At 36.3% G+C, this 24,376-nt stretch overlaps 3 protein-coding genes across 4 annotated transcripts; 2 read left to right on the forward strand and 1 right to left on the reverse strand.

Moving 5' to 3' along the window:
• Positions 1-1,692: 1,692 nt before the first annotated feature.
• LOC115988633 (pentatricopeptide repeat-containing protein At1g80880, mitochondrial) lies at positions 1,693-4,996 on the forward strand. Its single transcript, XM_031112213.1, has 2 exons — positions 1,693-2,389; positions 3,506-4,996. Exons 1-2 carry the CDS (start codon positions 1,695-1,697, stop codon positions 4,596-4,598), a joined length of 1,788 nt encoding a protein of 595 aa, XP_030968073.1. The 5' UTR covers positions 1,693-1,694; the 3' UTR covers positions 4,599-4,996.
• Positions 4,997-6,310: 1,314 nt separating this feature from the next.
• LOC115991901 (mavicyanin-like) lies at positions 6,311-7,564 on the forward strand. Its single transcript, XM_031115880.1, has 2 exons — positions 6,311-6,600; positions 7,052-7,564. Exons 1-2 carry the CDS (start codon positions 6,429-6,431, stop codon positions 7,393-7,395), a joined length of 516 nt encoding a protein of 171 aa, XP_030971740.1. The 5' UTR covers positions 6,311-6,428; the 3' UTR covers positions 7,396-7,564.
• A 13,151-nt stretch (positions 7,565-20,715) lies between these two features.
• LOC115992360 (putative receptor-like protein kinase At1g80870) lies at positions 20,716-24,091 on the reverse strand. 2 transcript variants are annotated; one of them, XR_004092488.1, is made up of 2 exons: positions 21,673-24,091; positions 20,716-21,091 (listed from the first exon to the last, which is right to left on the reverse strand). XR_004092488.1 is itself a non-coding variant. In XM_031116540.1 (1 exon), exon 1 carries the CDS (start codon positions 24,017-24,019, stop codon positions 21,785-21,787), a length of 2,235 nt encoding a protein of 744 aa, XP_030972400.1. In that variant the 5' UTR covers positions 24,020-24,091; the 3' UTR covers positions 21,602-21,784. The 2 variants fall into 2 exon arrangements, 1 of the variants encoding a protein (XP_030972400.1); XM_031116540.1 differs by lacking the exon at positions 20,716-21,091 and having other exon boundaries at positions 21,602-24,091.
• Between the last annotated feature and the right edge of the window lie 285 nt (positions 24,092-24,376).

A 24,376-nucleotide genomic window follows, 5' to 3' on the forward strand; every position in this document is an offset into this window, starting at 1 on the left:
GAGAGATTGTAAAGTTGTGATTTACAACTATGTTTTATGTTGACTTTATTCCATGACAAAAAATGTTGTAATTGCTTTAATTTTGTTCCTTGTATTTTGTGGGATTTTATTGTATTGAGTTTAGTATTAAGTTGGTGAAGACTCAAGCTTACATGAAGAATCAGTGGATTTTGTGAGAAGCTCGCGAGAAGCTAAGCCGCGAAAGAACATGTGAGGAGCACATGACTGGAAGCTGAAGAGTCGTGCCAAGCTGTCGTTTTCGCGAGTGTCTCGTGGGTAAGGCCTTCCCGCAAGACAGTCGCGAAACATTCTGCTTGGAGGATTTTTTTGTGTGAATTCCCTACCCTTCACCCCTACTATATATACCCTCATTATCCACAAATGTAAGAGAGGTCATTCAGAGAGAAAAATCCTCGATAGGTTTTCTATAATACACACACCAATTTTTTTTTAGAGAGAGCTACTCATCCTTAGTGAGAATTAATTGTAGCCACTTCTCTTTCCCTCTCCTATTATCATACCTTGAGAGGAGATTTGTGCCAAAACACAATCCATACCTTTTCAGAGTGTAGTGAGTGTTTTTGGTGTTGCTGGGAAGCATTGGAATATGCCAAGGTTGGCGGATGCAATATGGAGCTTGTTGCGGGATCCGGAGAGCTAGACAAGACACGATTCCGAGAAACCTTGTTTGAGTAGGAGCTTTGAGGGTTTAGGTACATCGGGTAGATTAGGCTTGGAGGGTCTCTTGCTAACCTATGTATCCCAGCTGATTGTCTAGTGGATTGATTACCGCTTGGAGGGTGGCGGAGAGGTTTTTCGCCGAGTTCTTCGGTTTCCTCTTTGATAACACATTGGCGTGTAATCTGTGTTTGCATCTCTCTTCCCTACTCTTGTTTATTTCATTTTACTGCTGTGTTGCTTTAATTATGATGTAGAGTAGCTCTCTTGCTTGTATACTTGTGTTTACACTATTCCGCACTTAGTATTAAGTTAGTGTAAAATCAACCAAGCCGTAATTAAAATTGGGAGTCTAAACAAGTTCTTGTGTTTTCAACACATTTTTGAGCTTTCAATTGAGGTAGTGACTTTAAACAGACAAGTGGGTGTAATGTAATAAGTAGATACAGTGAATTGGGTCCGATCAAGAAAACCTTATGGAGTGATCACTGTTAATTAAAAGGTTGTTCTATCACAATTTTTCTATTGTCCTCAAACATGAGAGATTTTTGTATTTTTATTTATTATGCACATAATTTTGACAATGTCAACTGGTAATGCTAATTTTAAAGGCTATATACAGATATGTTGGGTTATAAACCTTGAATGTTTTGGACGTATTAGGATGTGTCAACTAATTATGATATGACACTCATGGTTAATTAAGGGATTATGAATCATGTGATAGTTTTGGATGGCTATTTTTTTCTTTAATGGAGGGATTGCTAATTTTATTATAACTTGTAAAGTGATGGATTGTGATTAGCATGACATCAGTTTTATTGAAACTATTATTGACATTATTTTTATTGTATATTAGTCACAATCTGCCATATTATGAAAGTATTGCAATTTTTTTTTCTTGATAAATACTATTGTTAATTTTTTTTGTTTTTTTTTGTAAAATTAAATAATTTGTTGTGATATCGTACCTATCGGTTATTGCGTGTAAATTTGCTACTCGCTCTTGCCTGCTAATGCTAAGGATGTTGTGGGATCGAGTGTTTATATATATAGTACAGGGTTCAAATTTTCAGTCCAAAAAACGAGATTTCTGCAAATCTGTAATGGCAAATCTTATTCTTCCCTTCCTTGCGAGGAGACTGCAACGAACACCTGCGCATCTCCTCCTACTCTCCCACATTATTCCTTCACTCTCTTCCTCACCTTCTCCTTCTTCAAAACTCCCATTCCATTTTCTCTTTCACGCATTACATCAAACAAGTCTCATACCCACTCTTCAGACCCACCATTTCTCAACCTTCCAACCCTTCTCAGCTCATAACCTCGACGACCCATTTGACTTCAACCACCCCAGATTCCGAACCTATGATCCTCACGACCGGTTTCTTCTTCGATTCCTCGAATTGCTCAGAGAATTCCCCCACTATCCCTCAGAAGCAGAGGCCATGACCTCTCTTGACGACTCGGGCATTGAGGTGAATTCAGAAATGATCTATTCGGCAGTTTGGGAACTGAGGGAAGAGTGGAGGCTGGCACTTTTGGCTTTCAGATGGAGTGAGAAATGGGGCTGCGCTGATGAAAAATCTAGTAATCTGATGATTTGGGTTTTGGGGAATCATAGAAAGTTTAATACGGCTTGGTGTTTGATTCGGGACATGCACCAATCCAAAGTGGATACTCGAAGGGCAATGCTTATTATGATTGATAGGTGAAGGTTTTCTGCTTTGTTTTTTGCTTTCATCGTTTGCTTGTATTGTTTATCACCAGTTTACAGTATATGTAGTTATAGAACTGACAAGTTCGAGATACTTACTGTAATTTTAACTCATAAAAAGAAAGTTTCAACTTAAAAAAATTATTATTTTTATGATTGTCTAAATTCTCTCTGGGTGCACTCACACAAGGTTGTTTGAGCTTTTGAAGTTCTAAGATTGTGACACTAATTTTTCTTATTCATTTTTTTTATAAATTAATTTGACTTTATGGTTCCAATCATTCTTGATTTATTTCTTTTAAGCTGAATTTCCTGTTCGATTCTTGAATAGTTCGAAGAATTCAAGGTCATTTCTGATGGTTAATACGTACATCTCCTTCCCTCTGCCCCGGGCCCTATGAAGATGCAATTACTTGAAGTCGTTCTTGCCTTCTCAACTCTTTTCAATAAATTTAACTTGAATCACACCATATTTTGAATTGTTTCTGCTTCCACTTGATTAGACGGTAGCTGAATTCATATATAGGTTGGGTTTTCAGCTGGTTCTTAGAAGTTGAGACAACATGGGTATGGAATCTTTGTGTTTTAGTTTCTCTAGCATATCATACCATAGACAGAATGGCTTGGAACTGGATTATGTTTATCAAAATCCTGTCTTGGTTTATCAAAATCCTGTCTTAGTCTTATGTTAGTTTCTTATGTATATATGAAAAAAAAAAAAAAAAAAAGGTTTATCTTATGTAAGTGGAGAAGAAATCAATATAGACTTACATTGCTGGAGACAAAATTATAAGAGAGAGAGAGATTGAATTTTCATGTGATATCAAATACTTATCAAAGTTCTTTTGAATTGATTTTTTATTTATTTATTTTTTTCTCTCCTTTTAAGAGTTAAATCTTTTAAAAAAAATTATTGAACTTTCTGAAGCTCTCTCTTTTAATCTTTGAGTAAGAATGAGCAACAATTACATTATGTACAAGAGTACTACTTAAATAGTTTTGATTTTTATGTATTTTAAGTACTGGTTACATATTGTGCTTTCTCTACCTTACTCAAAATCTTAATTCAAGTTGTTGTTCTTTCTTTTGCTCCATTGGGGCAATAATCAGATATGCATCTGCAAATGATCCATGCAAGGCTATTGGGACATTCCACATAATGGAGAAGTTCAGATTGAGCCCTGATCAGCAAGCATTCCACACCGTCCTTAATGCTCTCTGTAAATATGGAAACGTTGAAGAGGCTGAAGAATTTATGTTTGTAAATAAGAAGTTATTTCCCCTGGAGACTGAGGGCTTTAACATAATTCTTAATGGATGGTGTAATATATCTCTAGATATATTTGAAGCAAAGAGAGTTTGGAGAGAAATGTCGAAATGCTGTATTACACCAGATGCAACTTCATATACCAACATGATTTCATGCTTTGCAAAGGTTGGGAATCTCTTTGACTCTCTTAGACTTTATGAGGAAATGAAGAAACGGAGTTGGGTTCCAGGCCTTAAAGTGTACAATTCTTTAATATATGTACTAACTTGTCAGAATTGCTTGGAACAAGCTCTAAAAATCCTGGCCAAAATGAAAGGATCAGGTTTGCAACCAGATTCTGCCACTTACAACTCAATGATACATCCCTTGTGTGAAGCGAAAATGTTTGAGGAGGCAAGAAATATATTGACTGTTATGATGGAGGAGAATCTTGGCCCAACCATGGAGACCTACCATTCATTTCTTGAGGGTGCAGGCTTTGAGGGAACTTTGGAAATCCTTAACCAAATGAGGAAAGCTGGTTTAGGTCCTACTGGGGACTCCTTTCTTATAATTCTAAGTAGGTTCTTCAAATTAGGGCAACCTGAGAATGCATTGAAGATTTGGGTGGAAATGAAGCAGTACGAAGTAGAGCCCAGTCACACACATCAATCAGTTTTGGTACAAGGGCTAGCAACATGTGGGTGGTTGACCAAGGCCAGGGAATTCTATGCTGATATGAGATCAAAAGGATTTGCAGAAGATCCAAAGCTTAAGAAGCTCTTGAAGGAACCGGCACGAGACAGTATGCATAAAGGCAAACGGCGGGTCCAACAGCTTAATAGAGAGGGGTGGGTGAATCATGGAAAAGGTAGTAGAGTGAGATGGAAAATTCATCGAAACAAATCAAGAAGGAAGAAGAAAGAAATTAAAAAATCTAACTTGGAACTTTGACTGGTCATGAAAGTCATGGAAAATTGACTATGCCAGTTCTCAAGATGATGAACTACTGCTGGTTGTACATACTGAAAGAGTGACACAAGCTGCTTCAATAGGTTTGCTCTGAGGAACCTCATAGCTTAGGCCCTTGGGTTCTCACTTCTCAATTACTTATACAAATAGAATCGATTTGGCATGTCATGAGAGAAGCAGCTTTGCCATCTCCACTCGGTGAGAACATTTTCTTTCCTAGTTTTCAAATAACTGGGAGTTATGCTTTCAAATTGTTGCCATATGCTCCTGGTACACTTTTTTCTTTTTCTTTTTTTAATTATTGTGGTTCATGGTGCCCCATTGGCAAGGGACTGCAACTTTTAGTTGGTTCAATAACATTTAGCAATTGGTTCATGATACACCCTTGCCTCACCACATGTTTGGAATAGCATGCTTTCTATGTTTAAAATCTGGTTTTATAGCACAAAATGATTTAGAACTCTTGAAAGTTCCTAAAAAATTCTGTAACCAAAATCTTCAACCCACTTATGGTGAAAACGTCCTGAAATTGTCCTTGTTCTTTTGTAATTTTTGAAATATTTGCAAATGTCAATTGATTGAGGACCATGCCTTATGAAGGAAAGGTCACTAGTTTGAATATTTCATCCCCTCTCCCATTGCACCCACAACTCACTCATAAAAAAATAAAAAATAAAAAAAGAAAAGGAAAAAAAAGAAAGAAAACAAGTGTAACAAATCTTGTATATCCATGATTTTGTGGCACTTTGTCATTTTCCATAATTCCTAACAACAAAGGCATGTGTCCTTCCACACAGCATAGAGGATTCATGGTTTTGTTTTTGGAAAGAAATGGGATGACTAATAACTCCCCCAATGGGCTGACATGCTCATTTGTTATCTATAAGCTTTATCCTTAAAGGTGTCATGGTTTTGCCATACGCCTCTCTCTCTCCGTTTCTCTTCACTGGATAGTGGATATAGCAAATATAAAAAGCAATTTTATTTTTTTTTTTTTTTTTTTTTTTGGTAATCTCTTCCAGTAAAATTGGGTGGTAAAATACATCCTTGCAGGAGTTAATAGTTAATACTTAATACAACCGGGATTTGTCAAATGCATCAAATTATTATATAAGCAGTAGGAGAAAATATATGTATATGATGTTTCAGGAACACTAACTCTGCATCCATTTGATATTTCAAAGCCCAATAGAAAAAGCTCTCACGAGCTGGGTTCATGCCCCACTCGCTATCAATGATGCTGAATGGAGATACCCTTCTAGGCATTAGCGTGCTTGCAAGAAAAAGCAATGCCTTGTAGACATTAGCAAAAGAATTGGCCTTGTAGACATTACTAGCATGCTTGCAAGAAAAGGCAATGCCTTTTTTATGGATAAATAATAAAAAGATCAGATCCTTTAAAAAAAAAATAAATAATAATAATAATAATAATAAATTTTCAAAAAAAAAAAAATAATAATAATAATAAAAAGACCAAGCGATTTCTATTTGTGGGTCTCAACATATGACAACATTGAATTGCTTTAATTCAAATCTATAACCTACTCAGCAAAAATAATTCAAATCCATCATGCTTTTGTTGATAGAAACCCATGTGATGGTATCTGCAGAAGGACCACTAAATTTAAAATTCCTTCAACCTCTCCCTGCGCATATTTACTCTGCCAGGTGTCAGTTTGTCTCCTGCTAGTAGTGCCACTATTACCACTGTCTAGTCTAGTCACAAAAAGTATCCAACTCTCTCTCTCTCTCTCTCTCTCACTCAAAAATCTCATCTCATCAATCAAGAGAGGAGTGGGGCATGAACAAGGCATGACCATGTCCAGTTCAGCCCACCTGTTCATCTTCTTCATCTTCCTCATCTCCACCGCTTCAACAATCCTTGCTACCGACCACATTGTTGGTGCCAACCGCGGCTGGAACCCCGGCATCAACTACACCCTTTGGGCCAACAACCACACCTTCTATGTTGGAGACCTTATCTGTATGTAATCCTTCTTTCTCTCTCTCTCTCTCTCTCTCTCTCTCTCTGTGTATATGTTTTACATGCTGGATCTGTTTCAACGTTTAAATCGGCAGATTATGCTCAAAGATTCTATTTCAAATAAGTAGATATTGGGTTAAAACATTCACAACCCCCCACTTTCTGTTTTTGTGACCACTTTTTTTTCCCCCTAGGGCCAAAGTTCATATTTGTTTAAGAAAGGAAAACCAATAAACCTATGTTTAAACTGTTGGGAACTGAGTAAAGAACACATATCAAAGTAACATAACATAACTTGCCCTTTAGGGGATTTTAATTTAATTTATTTTGAAGAATGAATTTCAAACATATGCATATTTACTTTTCTCCGCTATGTTTATATATTTATCTAATATAATGTAATAATGACCATGTTTCTTTCCTAGTATTAATGTTGAGTTTGTTACAACAGCATTTAGGTACCAAAAGAATCAGTACAATGTGTTTGAAGTAAACCAAAGTGGGTATGACAACTGCACCACCGAAGGGGCGTTTGGGAACTGGAGCAGTGGCAAAGATTTCGTACCCCTGAATGATGCCAAGAGATATTACTTCATTTGTGGCAATGGTCAATGCTATAGCGGAATGAAGGTCTCTGTTGTTGTCCATCCTCTGCCCACTGCGCCCACTCCTCATATCTCACTGCCACTGAGCTCTCACTCTGCTGCCCCAATGCCAGTGGTTTTGCACAGGGGTTGGGGTTTCCGCCTTCTGCCTCTGCTGCTGTTTTTTTGCTTTGATTTGGTTTGGATCTGATTGGATGTTGTGCTGATTTTTTTTTTTTTTTTGGTTTGCCTGGTCTTTTCTAAGATTGAACATGGTCTAGACTTCAGCTTAAGCTTCTAAGGGAAATGTATTATTTGTTGGAAAATTCTATTGGGCCTCTAAAATTTGTGGAGTGGTAACTACTTTTTGTTTTGTTTCCTTTTTAATTATTAATTAATAATATTTATTATGTTGTTAAAATTCATTACTCACATTTATTGATAATTTTATGAAGTAATTTTAACAATTTTCTAGACTTTGCCAAATTTCTCCAAAATTGGATCCAGGCTTGTTAACCTGCCCAAATCCAAAGGAAAAGTATGGTTGTCCTTCGGGATTTTTTGGACACTGAAAAAACGAGTCGTTCCAATCCTATGAAAGTTTGGGTCAGTTTTCTCTTTTCTTTTTTTTCTTCTCACTTTTTAGAGCAACTCAGTTCTCTACACTTCTATTTTTATAATTTTGTTTATAGAATGGTCATAATTATAAAATTTTAGTTTTTTATTGGCTATACTAAGTTATATTACAATTTTAAATTGTAGTTGAAAATATTGACGAAATTACTTACCAAGTTGAGGTGCAATTCTCAATTATGAATATTTTCATTAATGGATCTATAATTAACATTGAGTGGATTGAGATACAATTTATATTAATTAATTAATTAATTATCTTTACAATAATGTTAGTTTCTATTCTTAAACATTATATAATTAGTAATTTTTGTAGGTAATCTAACTTTACTTATATTTTACATGCAATAGGCGCACGTGATGAGGTTGATAATGTGATATGGTCCACTTTTTCTTTTTTTTTCTTTTTCTTTTGTTTGTGATGATAAAATTAATAAACAACTTAGAGCACTAGCATTAACTGTGCTAAAAAAATATTATTACAATTTATAACAAAAAGTTATATTATCTATTTTAACATATCATTTTTTTTTCTGACTTTTTAGCATATCACTTAGCAGTACACTTTACATCTTATCTTCTATTATTAGTTGTAACACATTAAAATAACTTTAGAACTCCTTTAGTATTAAAAAAAAAAAAAAAAAAAAATACTAAACCAACACCACCCTTGTAACCCACCCCCACCACCACTACCACAAACCCACCATAACCAATCACCACACAAAATCAACCTAACCAACATCAACCACTATGACTATTGGGTTAAAATAGATTGATCCTAGTTAATTAATTCAATTACCCAAGTTGATTAATTAAGTCAAATTACATGCAAATCATAGAGGCACCAACAAATCACCAAATAAACTAAATGCAATAGAAATTAAGTTGACACAATGATTTGTTGACAAATGGGGAAAACCTCTCGCAAGGTATCATCGGGTGAATTTAAGGTCACCACTCCCAAAAATCTACTAATCAATAATCAAGCGGTTATAAGTATGAGGAATCTTATCACTATCCTGACTTATCCTAATATACCAACCTATAGTTGAACTTTCGCTTCAATACCCAGTTGAACTTTCGCTTCAATACCCAATTGAACTTGATCTTGTTGCAAACTTTTTCCTTTGTTGCACAAATCTATAATCTATGGCTAACTCTTTTGCTTGAATCCTAGTACGTGACTAACTCTAACAACTTGATTGATTGTTATTGGTTGCAAAGTTCTTTACTTCATAAAAGATGAAGACCAAGAAGTAATTGGTTACAAAACCCTAAGGCACGCAAACGCAGTAACTTCTCACAGAGTGTATGAGTTCTAGGTCTTTGTTTCCATGTATGATGACTTTTAAAATAAGTCTTATATATGACTAGGGTTGTAAGAAGAAAAGCCCTAATCATTCAAGTCATTATGGGTTGAATTTCAGATTTGAGATTTCTGAAATTATAGATCTCGATAGATCGAGTTTGTGTCAAGCTTCTCCATTAATCTTCGATAGCAGCATCCGTCGAGCTTGTGTTAAGATTTAATGAAACAATCTTTCTTCACTTGTTTCTTGGATCAACCTTCATGTCTTTAATGATATCACTTGTTATATTTGAACAACATACTCCTTGATACATTAAACCCAACTTAAATCTCCCCAATTACAAGTAAAATGCGTTTTGTCAAAGGATTAGCCAATTACATAGAAATATGACCCTAACAATCTCCTTTTTTGGCAATTCGTAACAAAACCACAGGCATAATTATGAGAGAAGTATAAAACAACAATCTCCATAACTATTACACACAAAAGGTACATAAGTCTAACTAATACAACGAGCTCTTGAAAAACTTTGGAAGAAGAGAGATCACGGCATGAAAGACTTGCAACCTGTCTTAGCTGAAACACTCAAACAAGATCCATCAAGGCATAAAGTGTGAAATATAGAAAAGTTATATAAGCAAAGAAACATATGCATAAAGAGAGAGAAAAAAAACAACACATGTGTGATAAAGGTGAGAAACATACATCATCATATATATCAAAAGAATACAATGTATGCAAAGTGGTCATAAGACCAAGGTACATGTAATGAGAACTATACATCAAAAACCTCACTACATATCTGAAAAGTACTCTCCCCCTATCACTAGTATAGCTTTCCTCCTAACAACAAAACTATTCTTTCATAACCAAAACTATTCCTCCTTTTTGTCACGAGTGACAAAGGGTGAATCATTGAGAAAAAGTCATCTCATTATCATGTGCAGAGCCAGAAGCATCATCACTGTCATCATCTCCACTATCAGAGGCCTCTACAAAAGGATCAGACAGGGAATGAGCAAAACCACCAAGATGGGACTGTCGGCAAGATACGACCAATCCTAGTGTTAATTTGACACATCTCATCAGAACGATGGTCAAGATGACTACCAAAATCAGTACACATGAGCTGAATCTGATCCACGATGGCAGCTACAAATGCCACTACTTCGGAAGAAGAAGATGGAGTAGATGTAGAAGAGGGTTGAGAGGCATAAGTAACATCTTTGGTAGCTCAAATATCAGCCTCCTTCTGCTGAGTGGGAGTAGACTCTTCTTGAGGTCGTTTGGCCTTAGAAGCCAATTGAGTAGCACTCCTTCGCATAGATTCCTGACTAATAGCACCCACGATTGAGAAAAGAGGGGTAGAAGGAATAGGAACGTACATACGTGTGAGAATGCGTGTGATAATTGAAGGGAAGATAAGCTTATCACAGGTAGTAGTGTCTTGATAGATATTTATCGTAGATACTATCATGTGTGAAGGAAATTCTATAGAGAGACCTTCCAAGAGAGAGAAAAGAAAATGAGCACGAGGCTCAATGATAGTATTATAGTGAGACCATCGAGTGAGAATAAAGGTCATCACCATATTAAGGATCCTTAAACCTTAGCAAAGTCATGTATGGTGAAGTTAAGAAGATCACCCCACACCATGGTTTTCTCATAGAATTGTGAGGCCAACTTGTCTTAAGAGATGGAACAGAGATGAGGATGACTAAGATAGTCTGGATGAGCTACCCTAGGGACATGTAGTATCTTAGGAATGAGCTGTTGAGTAAGTACGATATGTGTTCCTTAGAACACTGTAGTAAACTGGAGAATAAAGGTATTGATAGCGTGTATCTTGGAGTAGAACTTTTGTATAAACACATTGGGACACCTAAAGGGTTTTTCACAGAGAGATTGCCAACCCCGAGAGCTAAACGCATCGGAAGAGGTGTGTCTAGAAAATTAGACAGAATGACTTGGCATTCCGAATGAATAGTCTAGTCACAAAAGTTCTCTTCAAAATCCTTTTGGGATTTTGAATCATGAAACCTATCTCTAGAAGGAAGAGAAGAAGAAGATGAAGAACCACGATGAGATATCGAGTTCTTTGAAGGAATGGATTTCTTGTGTGCCATAGCCGAAAACTAAGGGAAAGAGAAAATAGAAGACTTAGCAAGAAACGACGCTCAAGAAAGAAAAAAAAATGCATGGTAATGCATGAGCATGTAACGTGTAAAAATAAAAGCATCATAGGCCAAACCCAATCCAAGCTATAGCACTCAGAATTTATAAACAGTCACACAATCCTAGAATGCATGAACATGTGAATAATGCTAGAAAATGCAATGCATGCTCATATGATTACATCACAACAAAACCCAACCCAAAAATTTTCACAAAAACACAAAAACCCCCAATTTTCCTAAAGAAAGTAGAAAACTTAGGTCTAAATGCATGAAAGAAGAGGAAAAGAAGGGATAGATACCACTTACTGAAGGATTTAAGCTTGTAAGAGGCTGAAAATGAAGAAGAAGGATTTTAGTGAATAACACGGGTTTGGATCTAGAGAGAAAAGAAAGCGATCGAAATATTTGAGTGATAAATCAACTGGGTCAAACCTCAAGTATATATAGATCTAGGCATCTTGATAGATCGAGGAGGTATCGAGAGGTGTCGAGAACAAAATTTCAATAGATTGAGAGGTATCGAGGAGGTGTCGACGGCTAAAATCATTGTTGTATCGAGGAAGGTATCGAGCTTCTATAGAGCAAATAGAGAGTTTAGAAATATGGCTCGATGGATCAGGCTATGTATCGAGAGGTATCAAGGAAAACCCAGAAAACTTTGATAGAAGAAGCAAGTGTTAGAAAGGTATCGAGCTTCTATCAAGCTAGTATCGAGTAAACAGAAACATGGTTTTTCAAGAAGGAAAAACACATGAGATGAATGCAAACAAGATAGACTCTGTACATGCAACTTAGATTTGTAAAACTCATGTAGAAAGTGTGTGAACTATCTAATAGTACATTTCGGTGAAAAAGATTGAAAAAAAATAAAAATGGAAGCTTTGACACCATGATGTCGAGAGAAAAAGAAAGTAATGCAAGGAGAGATAAGATGACAATGGGATGTACGTGAAAAACCCTTTGAAAGGGAGAAAAAACCACGAGTGAGCGGGGATCAAGCTTTGTATTATGTAACAATGGAGGTTTCCCTCAAATAGTGGTAATATTCTCACTAAAAGAAAGACCTTTTCCCTATCTTACTTCCTTACAAACTTTCTCCTCTTTTCTCTATTTTTCTCTCTTGGTTCTGAACCTAATAGTCTAGCAACATGTTCCTCTTATAGTTTAAGGAACTGAGGAATGTTGTTAGGTACAGGATGGATGTCACATTATGATTCCCTCATTTGAACCCTAATACAGCTACTATACTATGTAGTGGCTAGAGGAGAGAGAAAGGATACGCTAAGGTCAGTATATCGGCGTGAAAGGTTACCTTACCACTATGTGGGGAGCAAACCTTGGACAAGGAAAGGGACATCAGGAGGTTTGAGAGCAATGCATGTGTCCCCAATAGTGGTCCAACACATGCACAGCCAACGTGATAGAAGGATTTCATACCTCTGACCAAAAGGGGTCACTATCTCCCTTTTGTGAGTGCTGAGTGTCCATGTTAGGTGCAAATCCCACTTTCTCCAAGGTGATCATGTCATTGGCATGGACCAAAGACCCCTTAAAGCATTCACAATGGGAATGGCATATGCCATATGTAGGGAAAATTTAGCATAAAAGCCCGAAACCCCCCACACATCCGGACTTGTAAAAGCCAACTATTGCAAAAAAAAATTGCAATTGTGCTACAGTGCAATTCTAAATGTAGAATTGCACTGTAGCTCAATTGTAAAAAAAAAAAAAAAAAAAAATACTAATATTTTATTCACTTTCATTGTTTACTTTATCAATTCTTCTCTCTTTCTCTCTCTCTCTCTCTCTCTCTCACTAGTCACACTCTCTTAATTGTAAAAAAAATACTATTTTTTTTTTCTTTTTCTTCTTTTTTAGTTCACTCATTCAATCCCTCCCCCTCTCTCGTCCCTTTCAATTTTTTTCTCTCTCTATTTTCCCTTGAATCAAGGGTTTGATGTGGTGGAGCTCATGGGTTTGATGTGGTGGAGGGTTTTCGTGGTGGTGGGGATGGGTGATTGATGGTGGTGGTGGTGGTGGCTGATGTGGGTTTGTGGTGCCATGGTGGTGGTGGGCAGAGGGCAATGGGCATGGCGGTGGCTGATGTGGGTTTGTTTGATTATTTTTTAATGGGTTTGTAGTTGGGTTTGTGGGTCATGGCAGAGGTGGATGAGGCAAGCAAAGGTGGATGAGGCGAGCAAAGGATGGTTGTGGCAAAGGTGATACAAAACAAGCGATTCCAAGTAGATCATTGTGAAGTTTCAGCAAAGCGATTCCAAGTAGCCCTCAGTGAAGAAAACAAATTTTTTGTAAAGGCGGGAGCTGATGTATTAACTATTTTAATAAGATATTTTTATATAAAAAAAAAATTTAGTGGGAATATTTATATATATATATATATATATAAGAAAATTATATATATAAAAATATTTTTAGTGTGGATTCTACAAATTTTTGGCATTTATCTAAATAATTTATCTTCTGTTAAAAAAATAAAAATTGTGTGTTTTGACGGTCAAAGCTTTTCAACTTTTTCTTTTATAGTTTTTTGTCAAATGAGGCTTTAGTTTTATGTACTAAAACACGTCAAATAATGATACTTACAAATTTCAGTATCATGTGCTTAAAAGAACTTAAGGAAAACCAAATCATTTTCTCTTATTTAATTACCAATGAAATAGAATTATATCAACTAAACAATTAATTACTTACTTATTTCTATATATATATATATATATATTGGTTTTTTCTTCTTCTTCTTTTTGTTGGAAAAAGCTGTACCTTTTTATGTAACCTATTAAAAAAAAATCACACTTCTAATAAATTCAGAAATTTTTCCCTAAAAAAAAGGAAATAAAAATTTAGAATTCTAACGATAAAAGGGCCGACGAGGAAAGGAGTCTAGAAGATAGATTTTTTTTTTTTTTTAATAAAATTTTTTTTAAAAAGCTGTACTAATTAATGGATAAAGAACGCCGTCGTTTGCTCTGTTGTAAAAAAAGAAAAAGAAAAAAAAAAACCCTTCCTTTTGAGATAAAACCAGAAACAGAGAGAAACAACAAAAGGTTACATTGTTCACCGCCTAAGAATTTGAATTCGGAATTCCTAATCACACTCGGATTTTGTTCACCGCCTCATCTTTCTTACGTTTTACTCTAAAAAGTAGCCGTTGAGGCAGTGATCATTAACCGAGTTTGTTTAGGATTTCCGAATTCCCAATATCAAAAGGAAACAATTGTTGGGTATTTATAAGATTGCAATGCTTTGCATAGAGACTACATTTTTTATTATGATACAAAACAAGTGATCAAACTTTTTGAAGATTTTTCAATTTTATGGTTTTTGAATTTTTGACCACACTAAAAAACAGGACAAGTAAAGTAAGATCAATAAAATCAAGTACAAAACATAACTTTAAAAGGAAACATGCTTAAAACAGGAAAACAAGGCATGAAACGATGCATGAACCTATGATCCTAAACATTGGAAGTATTGATGCATGGACATAGGAGATAATCATGCATGAGTACCCTTCTTCACCCACATGTCACATGCGTTTGGGGTGATATCCCTATAGGATTGGGTACGAGTGTTGTGACTTTCAAACCTTCTGTTGAAGTTTGCTAAACATGTGGTGAATGCATCAATCATTTTCATCACATCCATCACTCTGGAATCACCATCTCGACCTCTTGGTTGCCCAACAGCCCAATTCTTCTTGCCATCTCTTAGTCCTCTTGACCTTTGATCCCTAGCATTATTCAATGCTCTCAGCTTATGACAATTAGGTCTAGTGTGCCCTTGAAGTCCATAATGATGACAGACATGGTTCGTTCTCAGACCTCTTTGTGATCTTGGAAGAGATTTCCCTTTGGCTTCAGGTTTGACCACTGATTGGTAGCGGGGCTTATTCAACACCCGTTGGTCAGCCACATTCTTTTTCTTCTCCTCCTTCACTTTCTCAACAGTAGGGGTAACCACTAATGGCTCCTTGGCTTTCACAAACTTCACTTCCTTGGAGACATCGACAACTGAACTGCTTTCTCCAGTATATCCCAGTCTGGTTTTATCGGAGAAAGGTTTTTGATGAGAAAGAACTTCATCAAGCTTTTTTGAGGAAACTCGCTCTACTTTTGGCATTGGCTTGAACCACCTCAAGCTCAAGAAATTTTATCTTTGAGTAGGCTTCGGTAAGCTCTCCATTCATCGTCTCCATTTCACATTTGGTCTCCTTGTATCGCACTAGGAGACTTCTATAGTCCTCCTCTGCTTTCTTCATCATTTTCACGACTGCCTTGGCCACCCTTGCATACTCTCCCGACTTCTCAAGAAGTGAGTTGTAATTCTCTTGAAGACCGGCTGTACTTTCATTTTCTTCAGCATCTGATTCTTTTGCAACTCGCATTGATTCTTCATCACTATGCTCTCCAAGCTCTTCAACAAGCTTAGTCAAATCATTCGTCGATTCAACATGAGCAATAGTCATAAAAGTGGAGTAATTCCCTTCTCCATCACAGCTTTCCACCGAATCAGAGTTAGAAGAATTTGAGTCACTAAGAGTGGTGGCATATGCCTTGCCCTTCGTTCTTAAATAATTAGGACATTCCGTTTTGAAATGGCCATGTCCATTACATTCAAAACAAGTGATTCCTTGAGTAGAATGGGACTCCTTCCCTTCTCTCTTTTTGAAGTCCTTTTTATCCTTTCCAAAACTTAGGAACTTCCCTTTTTCAACAAATTTTCCACTGTTCTTGAACTTTAGGAATTTTCAGAAATTCTTTGCTAGATAAGCAACTTCTTTCTCAACACCATCCTTATTCGAAGCATCGTGAGCTTCTGCCCTTTCATTAATAGTCTTAAGTGCAAGGGATTTGCTCTTCCTTTGTGAGGGCAATGATAACTCATAAGTTTGAAGGGAGCCAATCTGTTCTTGGACTTTGATATCATCAAGGTCCTTGCTTTCCTCAATTGCTGTGACCTTTGCATGAAAGCTCTCCAGCAATGAACGAAGAATTTTCCTAACTATTTTCAAGTCCTACGTTTTCTCTCCCAAGTTGAACTTGCCAATGACCACTTCATTCAGCTTGCTATAGAAAGAGTCTCAAGACTTGCCTTCACTCATTTTCAGCTCCTTAAACCGAGTGGTCAGCATCTGCAACTTGGTGTCTTTCACCTTCTTTGTTCCTTTATAAGTGGTCTCCAATATCTCCCATGCCTCCTTGGCAACAGTGATGCGAGATATTCTATGGAACTCATTTGGAGATACACCGCAAAAAATAGCGTTTAGTGCTTTAATATTCGCATTAGACGCCGCGAGAGCTGCCTTATCCCATGTGGATTTGGCAGTCTCCGGCCTAGTTCATCCAATATTAATGGCATCCCAAAAAGTTTTATCTATTGAACATAAAAATGCCCTCATTTGGACTTTCCAAAAGGCATAATTGCTACCATCAAAATATGGTAGCGCATTTAAAGATTGAGACTGGTCCATCTCAAAGAGGGGTCAAGGATCGCACTAAGGTATTTAAACCACAATGAGTGCACCCGCTCTGATACCAATTGAATGCTCTAAATTGTGTGCAAACACAAGAGCTGTTCAAACCCCAAGATAAAAATTACAGCTCGATAGATTTTACTCTAACTTATACTAAGTGCGGAAAAGAGTAAAAGTGAGTGGATGAACAAATAAACTACTCTAAGTCATAAACAATATAACACAGCAGTAATATGAAAGCTAAAAGAGTAGGGAAGAAGGATGCAAATACAAGATAACACGCTGATGTGTTATCGAAGAGGAAACCAAAGAACTCGGCGAAAAACCTCTCCGCTGCCCTCCAAGTAGTAATCAATCCACTAGATAATCAGTTGGGATACATGGGTTAGCAAGAGACCCTCCAAGCCTAATCTACCCGATGTATCTAAGCCCTTCAAGCTCCTACTCCAATAAAGCTACTTGGAACCGTGTCTTGTCTAGCTCTCCGATCCCGCAACAAGCACCATGTTGCATTTGCCATCCTTGGCTTCTTCCAATGCTTCCTAACAGCACCAAATTCTCACTTGACACTCTGACAGGGTGTGGTAAGTGTTTGGGCTATCAACCACTCAATGATATGGAAATGGACAGGTAAGAGTTGAGGAAATCCACAAGCAAATGTGTAGAGATATGTGGGTATAGCAATCTCTAACTCTCAAGGTTTTTGGCTAGGGTTTTCTCTCAGAAGCACCTTCAACAATTGTGGGTAATGTGGGTATATATAGTGTGGGTACAGAAAGTGTGTATTAGATAGTACAGACTGGCTGAACAGAATGTTTCGTGGGTGTCTCGCGGGAAGGCCTTACCCGCGAGATACTCGCGAAACACAGCTGTCTTCAACTGTCCTGACTCTTCGCATTCCAATCATGTGTAGGGCACATGCATCATTTCGTGGGATGTTTAGTCGCGAGATACCCGCGAAAACCCTTTTGTCTTCAATAGCTTGAGTCTTCACACTCTCTCTCTATTACACAACCCTTACAATTAAATCCCACAATAAATACAAGGTAAAACAAATTGAATGAAATTACAATCAAATTTGGCACGAAATAAATCCAACAAAACACATAGTTGTAAATTACAACTTTACAATTACATTTCATTGTCTCTATGTAAAACTCCTTGAATTTAGGTTTCTTTCTTGCAATTTTTTTTTTTTTTTTTTTTTTGTATTATCTAATTATGAGATTTTTAAATTTTCACCTATGGTTTGTCTTTTGTAAAAAACAAAAGTTTCCCACACATTGTGTGGGTTATAAGCTAGTATATATAAAAGCAGAGACCTTATACGGGAAAACATGAGGTTCTGCCATGTAGCGCCTTCTTTGATAGCCATCTAATTTTTTTATTTTTTTGTTCAAGTTACACCTCATCTATTACTTATCACTCCTCATCACTCCTCTCTCTCAAGTCTTAGTTGACTAAAATAACTTTTAAACTTTCAAGTATACCATTAATTGTTTAATAAAGAAAGAAAGAAAGAAAAAAAAAACCATTAATTCAGCTCTTCTACGTCTAACCCTTCAATTGCCTTTCTCTTGCAATTATCTAAGTTATATAGCTCTTCTACATCTAACCCTTCAGTTGCCCACCTCTTTCAATTATCTAAGTTATATGTTAATTAGTACACTTCCTTCTAGCCATGAGTCTCCTTTTACAATCACTTCTCTTTTTTTCTTTTTCTTTTTTTTTTTCTTTTTTTTTTTCCTTTTTTTTTTCCTAAAATCTTTAGCTACAAGTTTTTCAGCAATCACATTTTTATAACTCAAACTCTTGATGTATTGTTGGATAGATTCGGCTTGAAATGAGTAAATCCTATGGCAAAATTGCGGTTTTGCATTCTAGAATCTGTAAAGTTCAAACGTGGCGAGTAAGGGTTTGAAATTTTATTCTTTTTCTCCTTTTTATTCTAGAAAAGTGATTGTGTTCTTGGCTAAGAGGAAACACAAATAGTGTGCTTTAACTAATATAAACTAAATTAATTTTTGTTGTTGTTATGAATCTAATATTAGAGTTTGCAATAGAGGGTTAGGTTTTAATTGTGTTGTTATCAATTCAATATTAGAGTTTGCAATTTTGATGTGTTGGGTGTTTTGTTGGAATTATTATAGACAAATAAAAAGAAATGGTTTATGAAATCCTATGACAAGGGCAATGGCAAGGAATCCAATCATATCCAATTGCTCTCTCTCCACACCTTTGCAAATACCACAAATATATCATCATAATTGGAATGTCCCTTTGAGGTCAATTTTATTTTTCCCCGTTGTTTTCTTTGGGATGTTATTTTTAATTTTAGTAATCAACTGGGGTTTATTTTTATTTTTCGGGGACAATAATCACCATATGCAAAGGTTAAAATCTAGAGCATCTTATCATAACTATTAGTATACATCCTTTTCTTACTTTCCAACTTCCATTCACGTAACTAAAACTTATGGGGTTGAATAATGACTATCCTCGATTAAAATCTCATTTCAACTACTGCTAGGCATTAGCCACCTATTGGTACTATAGTGCTCAAAGGCCCTATAGGGAATTTTTGGTTTAACTATTTATTATTGCTAGATATCAACACAGCACAAATTTCATCTTTCGTGTGCATTTTAATTTAGTCTTCTTTCTCTTTTGAATTTAACTTGCTCTTTGTCAATGTTCATTCTTTGTTGTTAATTAATTATATGCTTTTGATTCCATAAAACATTTTGATATTAATGTTTTCATTCTTAATCAATTTTGAGTGTTATTTGGATGTAGTTAAGCATCAATGTAGTAGACCTCATGTTAGTTTATGTGTTTCTTAATGTACTTTGTGCAAGAAGGTGAATTAAAAGGTCTGAGTTTACATGAGTAGGAGATGAACTTTATGCAATCTTCTGTAGAAAGTGGATCATTTAGACAATGAGACAATAACACATTAAAGAATGTAAATTCCATCCATGTTTTCCAGCTATGAGAAATTGAGGAATTTCATATTTGAAAGCTTTAAAGGGGCAACCGAATATAAATGTTCTTGGAATTACTTTTTAACCATTGTTGTTTGTGACTTTCAAATGACTGCATATTGCAAATTGTCATGTTGATACTAGTTTGGGATACTTACAAAAAATAGCAAAGAATGTTGCCAAATCTAAATTTCGCAGATTTGGCATTGACTACACTCAATAGAATATTTAATTTTAATATTAAGCTTTAATAAGATTTTATTATGGTTAGGAACTAGGGTTTGGTTTGAATTTAGTTCTACTATTAAAACTTTGTTAATTAAACATGACTAACAATAATTGTATTAATGAATGCAAGGGGTTAAAAAGTATTTTTTTTACAAAATATTTCAAAATGCACCACATATCAATTAAACATGACTAACAATAATTGTATTAATGAATGCAAGGGGTTAAAAAATATTTTTTTTACAAAATATTTTGAAATGCACCACGTCTCGTGTGAGATATCGGCTAGTGTTTGGTAAAAGGGTAAGAGGGTGAGAGTTCCCAAATGTGTCTGGCTGTTACGCTGCACCCATCATAAATATCATTCCATTTATTGTGATCCTTTTGGGTTATAATTTCTCGTGAAATGGGTGGTATTGGACAAACTTGACACGAGTAGCTTCATTTACCAAAAGGAAACATACCATTTTATTTCTTTCAAAGAAAAGAAAGAAACAACAGTAATGAACTGGCCAAATGGTGAATTTTCGAACACAATTTATGAGATATCATGCAACAATTCTTAATTCCCTCATGGCCTGATGATTGATGATATTGATGCATACAATGGTGGTCAGTAGCTTTGGCCCATGATTTTGACTTACGTGATTGCTATTCAGTCAAGGAAACATTAAAGGAGAAAAAGAACGGGAGGCAATCATGTTCTGCATTTAAATATGGAATAAATTGTCTGATGAAATAGAAATCGCCTTAATTACTATGGTTATGGTGGACCTACCTGCTCTACCGGTACAAGCAGGGAAAGTATCCCTTAAATGAAAATTTACTAAGTTGAAGACAAATATATATCCGTTGTCTTCCTTCCTATCAAATTTGCTTTACCAATTCATATCAATTTTGTAAGGCACTTCGACTACAAATAATAGAACCAAGAAACATGCACCTCAAATTATCCACTTTGTTGCATACCCTCGAAGACTTTATATTTCATGAATTGACTGCCAAATTTTGATGCAATTTCTCAAAGATGGCAGCTTGCTTTTCTCAAATATCTGCTTTCAATGATCCAAGAGTGCAGCTGAGAGTAGTACAAAATACATTGAAGTTAATATTTTAAAAGTATTGCAGAACAAGATCATCAAGCTGCTTTATCAAGAGCTTAAAACCAAGGCAACTTAACATTGAAAGATGACCAGAAATAACTTCTGAATGATAACACCCATAGTGACACGTGCCGTTTTGTTCACACCAAGCAAAAGCACCAGACAACTTCCAAACTTTTGAAAGCACCTTTCTCAAATCTTAACATGGAGAATCATTTCTTCCGAAACAAGGAGAAAAGAAAAATAATTTCTAGTAGCTTTTTGACAAAGAAGAGAAAACTTGGAAGCAACTTGCAGCAGCTACCATGTAAACGTAGCTTGTATAGTGAACCAGATAAAAGATGAGTAGGCTACAATTTCAAATAAAAAAGCCTAAATTTTTTTCCAATTTAAATAAGTCCTCATCAGAACTTGGAAAACTTAACACAAGAAACAAGCAGACCATGAACTTGAGCCAACAATATTTGCATTTACCAAGTGGCAAAAAAAAAAAGAAATCAGTAATCTAATGTACATACAACAATGTAATTGTCACAGGGTCACAGTAGACACACACCTGAATCTGTTCACTGATAACAGCTACCAATCATCACTCCTGTATATTACACTCAGCATGAACCCAATAAGACATGGTAAGGAAAAAGTAAATCAACATTAGGATCCAGAGTTTACTCTGCATTTGACTTCTGTTTTCTCCTTGACCTACTGAACAATTTGGAAGAGGGGGGAGGAGAAAACTCAAGTGGGAGTGGTGGGTGATCCATCTCCCCTTTCAATATCTTAACTATTTCACCAATATCTGGCCGCAACTCTGGCAATTTCTGTAAGCAAGTGAGAGCCAGGTTTATACACAAGCCTGCCTGGTCCTTATTATAATCATCTTTCAACCTCTCATCCACAAGTTCTAAAACATTTCCCACTTGAGCTAACTGACGACACCAGCTTATTAAGTTTGCTTTCTCAAGCTTCATTGGGGAGGCAAGAACATGTAATGGCCTTCGACCAGATACAATCACAAGAATCAAAACTCCTAGACTGTAAATATCAGCCTTCTCCATTAAGTACCCGCACCCACCATATTCTGGTGCCACATAGCACAAAGTCCCTCTCATACTTGTGGTACTGCTAAGTTCACGACTAAAGAGATCTCCACTCCACATGTCACTGCCAATAGAACGGCTGCTCTTTTTCTTCCATCCCCTTCTAAAACTGAACTCCCCATTTGGATCACATTCATTTTGACATTGCTCCCCAAAGTTCTTTCGTCTATGGAAGTAAAACTGTCTACCAAGACCAAAATGTGGTATTTTGAAGCCTTTCCTCCACTTGGTTTCAAGATTTTTAAGCTTACTACTCTTCTTGCTAATCTCATCAAGGTGCTCTTCTTTCCACCACTCTTGTATCTTTCTCTGCTTCTTCTTACGACTTCTCTTGCCCCTTGACTCTTTTTTATCCAACCCTTTATCAAGATCTTCAAATCCAATTTCTTGTAATTGGGGATCATTCACATCTTCTAATTTATCTAACGGAGTCGAATCATCCAAGTTGTTTTGCTCAGGAACACTCTTCTTTTCTTCATCCCAATCAGGATTTGTTGTTGGGCAAATCTGACTCCCTATCCACTCCATAACATAATCCTTACTACACAATTCACCACTCCCATCCTGCCTCCACCACCAATCCTTCCCCCATTGTTTTGTATCAGCCTCCTCATCAACACCCGAAAATGCATTACAATTCAACTCCTTACTATGATAAATGCTAGAAAAGTCATCATCATAAGGCACAAATCTATTATTCCAATCATCCCCACCAATGTCTACTACTGAGACCTCCTTCCCTTTTGCACTACAAGGCTTAATATCACTCTCATTTGCCATGTTAGCATTATAATTCGAAGAATTCAAGTTTAAAGCTCTAACATTATAAGACATCTTACTATTTTTGGATGAAGAGGAAGCTTGTAAAGCAAGAGCAAAATCTACCTCATGAGCACTCTCCACAGGAGTAGCAGTAGCTGGTGTCTCTGCAGCCAAATTCCCTGAAAGCTCTTGGCTCTTCCCCAAGTCCTGGCTGAACAAATCCACACCAAACTCACCCTCCACCTTAATCCTTGACAAACCAAAATCCGAAATCCTTGCCCGACACTCAGAATCAAGCAAAACATTGCTGGGCTTAATATCACCATGAATCACTGGTGGATCACATCCAAGGTGCAAGAATTCTAGAGCTCTAGCAACGTCCAATATTATGTCAAACCTCCTTTCCCAACTCAAACCCAAACACCCATCTCCAAAAAGTGATTCTTGCAGGCTCTTATTGGGCATATACTCATAAACCAACACTCTTTTGTTCTTTTCCACACAGTATCCCAATAGTGTGACTAAAAATGGTGACCTTAGGCCACCAAGAATCTGCAGCTCATTCTGGAACTCTCTCTCTGACTGCAAAGAAAGAGTGTCCAAACGCTTTATAGCGATGAGTTTACCATCTCTGAGTATTCCTCTAAACACAGTACCTGACCCACCTTTGCCTATGACATTGGCAGTGTCAAAGGCATTGGTGGCTTGCTTTAGCTCTCTGTATGAGAATCTTTGGAGCTTGAGAGGAGCACTGGAGTCAAAGGGGATGGTTTTAGCTCTGTGTACAAGGGAGTGCCAGATGTGATAAAGAAAGTAAAGGATTGAGAGGAATATAACAATGGAAGCTGAGATGGTCAGGGTCAAGAACAAGACCCTGGTTCTGGTGAAGAAACTTGGAGCTGGAGAAGTGAAGCTAGGAGTTGGAGCTAAGGGTCTTGAAGGCATGGTGGGGTGGTTTGGGTTTTTGGAGGTTAGTGGGTTTGGTTTGGTAACAAGAAATGAAGAAGAACAAATGGGCATGGAATTGACAGGGATCTTCATTTGTGTATCAGTAGGTATCCAATGTGGGTTTGCTTTACAGTTGGATAATCATATGGGTATTGTTAATTCATGTTTACTACTATAATTCTTTCTTTTGGTTTCTTCTGACTTGTGAGGCGTTTACTGATGACTGATAGAGAAAGGTATACACTAACATTATTAATAAGGGAGTGTTACATTATAAGTTTACTTTGCATATAATTTTTCTTCTAAAACCAAAAAAATGTATATATTATACTATAGTAAGTTTCCTTTACTGAGGGACAGTTTAGGAAGAATTTATTTAACTGAAACTAAAAATTTTTTTGTTGAAAGTATTATAAATAAAACTAAGATGTAGTTGAAATAATATAATGA

This window comes from Quercus lobata, chromosome 5 (genome assembly GCF_001633185.2).
Source record: "Quercus lobata isolate SW786 chromosome 5, ValleyOak3.0 Primary Assembly, whole genome shotgun sequence".
NCBI classification, from domain to species: domain Eukaryota; kingdom Viridiplantae; phylum Streptophyta; class Magnoliopsida; order Fagales; family Fagaceae; genus Quercus; species Quercus lobata.